General features: G+C 53.4%; 1 protein-coding gene across 1 annotated transcript; it reads left to right on the forward strand.

The window, feature by feature from the left end:
- The first annotated feature begins 1,173 nt into the window (after positions 1–1,173).
- On the forward strand, positions 1,174–2,594 carry KCNE4 (potassium voltage-gated channel subfamily E regulatory subunit 4). The gene is made up of 2 exons (XM_036254579.1): positions 1,174–1,269; positions 1,806–2,594. Exon 2 carries the CDS (start codon positions 1,829–1,831, stop codon positions 2,339–2,341), a length of 513 nt encoding a protein of 170 aa, XP_036110472.1. The 5' UTR covers positions 1,174–1,269; positions 1,806–1,828; the 3' UTR covers positions 2,342–2,594.
- The last annotated feature ends 485 nt before the right edge of the window (positions 2,595–3,079 follow it).

Below are 3,079 nucleotides of genomic sequence, written 5' to 3' on the forward strand. Positions count from 1 at the left end.
TACATATGCTCCAGGTGGGGCCGAGGGCCAATGCCATGCTTCCACGTAGCTTCAGTCTAACGACAGCCGAACCATGAGAGATGCTTTCTCTGGAGCTGATTCCCCAAGATAGTCTGACTGCAGTTCATGGGCCACAGACAACGGGGGGGCAGAGCAACCCTCCCAGCTTGTTTCAATGTAGCATGAGAGCCTCTCAGAATAAACATCCCCGGCAGCAGACGGACTGACATCAAAGACCTCAGTCCCCTTCCGATTCTGATCACAGCTACTCCACACAGGGCTACATCGGTTTTCAAAGCTTGAACTCTGCTCAGCTGCTCAGCAGAAGGATCCCTGGTCGCCCTGTGACCTGGCAGATGGGCACAGAGATGTGTGAATGGTCTCTGTGTGACACTTGGAAGAGCAGCTGTGTCCGCAGGGCTGAGTGAGACCTGCCACGGTGTCTTGCACAGCAACCGTTTTCACTTCACGAAGACCATTGAAAAGAATCTAAAAGATACACACACACGCACACACACACATATTTATAAAAATAGATTAATGAGCTTGATGCAGAAGATAGGTAGAAGCTCTCTGTGTTTTTAAAGTGCTAACCTGCAGCAGTCAGCCTTAAAATCTCAGCACGATTAAGCTGACAGGTCACATGGTTTATGTAATTCTATGTGTCGAAGCCCCCCCAGGAAGAGCCACTTCACACACCAGGAAAGAGTCAGTGAAGATGTAAAAAAACCTGTGTAGTGCTGGAGGGACGGAGACTGAAGCCCTGGTTTCTCGACAGGAAATCCCGCACTTGCCTCCCCCCGTCTTTTAGCCAGATCATGGTCTTTGTCTCTGAAAACCCGCAGAGGCATCTGGTTATCCCCCAAGAGGGAGATGAACCGTGAACGCGTTTCCAGCGAGAGTGGACTTGGGCAGGGGGGCAGCTGGAACCAGGCACGTTCTTTGCTCCCTGCTGACGCACTCTGAGGGCCACCTGAGCACTTTGGCTCGGCGCTGGGAGCCAGGAGCTGGCGCTCGGTTCCCAGCCTCTCTGCTCACAGCTGCACAGTTCAGTGAGTGGAGCTGCAGTGGTTTGAGTGCACGGTTCACTCTGCCACGACCAGCCTCTGTTGTAAATTTTCCTCCCAGAACACGTGACGATGCATTTCTTGACTATATATCCCAAGGGCAGCAGCCGAGTTGTCAGAGCGCTGAGCCCCGCGCGGAGGAGGAAGGCTCTGGACGTGGCCAGTGAGGACTCGGGACTGGGGACGACTCTGCCTGCCGGCGGTAAGTTAGCGGCGCTGCTCGGCTCCAGAAAACTTTGCAAGCAATTTCTAGCAATTAGTAGGTGAAGTTTTCCTTTTTCCTTCTTGTTCCAAGGAAACTTTGTTTTGAATTAAACATAGTTCTAAGTTGCAGAAGCAAAATGTAAACTTTCTCTTTTCTGCTCAGTCAGTTAAGAAAAGTTTCCCAGCGATTACAGTATTTATTTTCTCTATGCTCCCTTGTCTTATATTGATCCCCCCCCCTTCGGTTTTTAAAATGGTAAAAGCAATGCTTTTTACATGCCCACTCTATGAATTACAAATAGGATTGACACGTATAGGCTGAAAAATGAAAGTCTTTCTTGTATCCCCCACCCCTCCCTGCCCGCTCCGCCACGCACGCCAACCCTAGTTGCTGCTTGGCGCTGGGGGACCTCTTATTACTGCTTTTCCTTCATGCATTGTAAGCCGTTTGGATATTGCAATCCCACACGCCTCTGCTTGCCGTGCTCTGTACCACGGACCCAGGAGAGTTCTAACCTGCAGGCTTCTCCGCAGACCCTGGCCGTTGAGCAGCTTCAATGCTGGAGATGGAGCTTCTGAACAGCACGCACGCCAGCACCGCGTCCCCCAGCACCCCCCTCGAGTCCCATGTCCCCAGCAGCGGCAGCGGCAACGGGAACGAATACTTCTACATTCTGGTGGTCATGTCCTTCTACGGTATTTTTTTGATTGGAATCATGCTGGGCTACATGAAATCCAAGAGGCGGGAGAAGAAGGCCAACCTCCTGCTGCTGTACAAAGATGAGGAGAGGCTGTGGGGAGAGGCCATGAAGCCCCTGCCCATGGTGTCGGGCCTGAGGTCGGTGCAGGTGCCCGTGATGCTGAACATGCTGCAGGAGAGCGTGGCGCCTGCACTGTCCTGCACCCTCTGCTCCATGGAAGGGGACAGCATGAGCTCCGAGTCCTCCTCGCCCGACGTGCACCTCACCATCCAGGAGGAGGGGGCTGATGATGAGCTGGGGGAGACTTCGGAGACGCCCCTGAACGAAAGCAGCGAGGGGTCCTTGGAGAATATCCATCAGAATTCCTAGCACCCCCAGGGCCTCTGGAGGTGGCCCCATCAGCCGGCACCTTAGAGAGAGGAAAGACACTTTTCGTGTCTGGTTTCACTTTGCAGTGCAGCTGCCACTTTGAAGAGACCCTGGGCAAGCCCCTGCTGAGGGGGGACGGTGGGGGCCCTGCTCAGCCACAGCCAGCAGTAGCCAGGAGTCCGCGCAGTGCCTGTGGTGTGAACCCGCCCGCCAGTATCAAAGCTCTGAAGATGTGCAGTGTATACATTTACTTGGGGCCTGGGGCTCTGGGTTCCTGCTCAGAATTTGGCAGGTCGATGGGCTTGCTCTGGTTTTCTCACTGGATGCCCCGGGTCACTCCTGCAGCCTCTGCCCACTGCCGGGGCTGCCAAATGCCCAGGACATGCTGGGAGACTAGTTTTGATTTGCTAATTTGCCTACAGCTTTGTTCTTCTAGATCTGATTGGCTGTAAGTACCTCTGTGGTGTACCTGTGGCATTCGTTCGCCGGTTACAGTGCTTCTGGTCTTTTGGGTCGGGAGGGGGACATTTAATGGAGGACTTTCCATGGGAGGAAGCTGGAGATTCGAACCTGGCCCGTTTGCATATTGTAAGGGGGGGAAATGCAACCTTTAAACTTGTTCACATTGGCTGGGATTGTAAAACATGACCCCTCCTCTAACCTATGACCTTGAACTCTGACCTGGGACCATCCAGCGTTTCATGCTGGCATGAATTTTTTTTCGGTTGGAAGGGCTTC

This window comes from Molossus molossus, unplaced genomic scaffold (assembly GCF_014108415.1).
Source record: "Molossus molossus isolate mMolMol1 unplaced genomic scaffold, mMolMol1.p scaffold_m16_p_11, whole genome shotgun sequence".
NCBI classification, from domain to species: domain Eukaryota; kingdom Metazoa; phylum Chordata; class Mammalia; order Chiroptera; family Molossidae; genus Molossus; species Molossus molossus.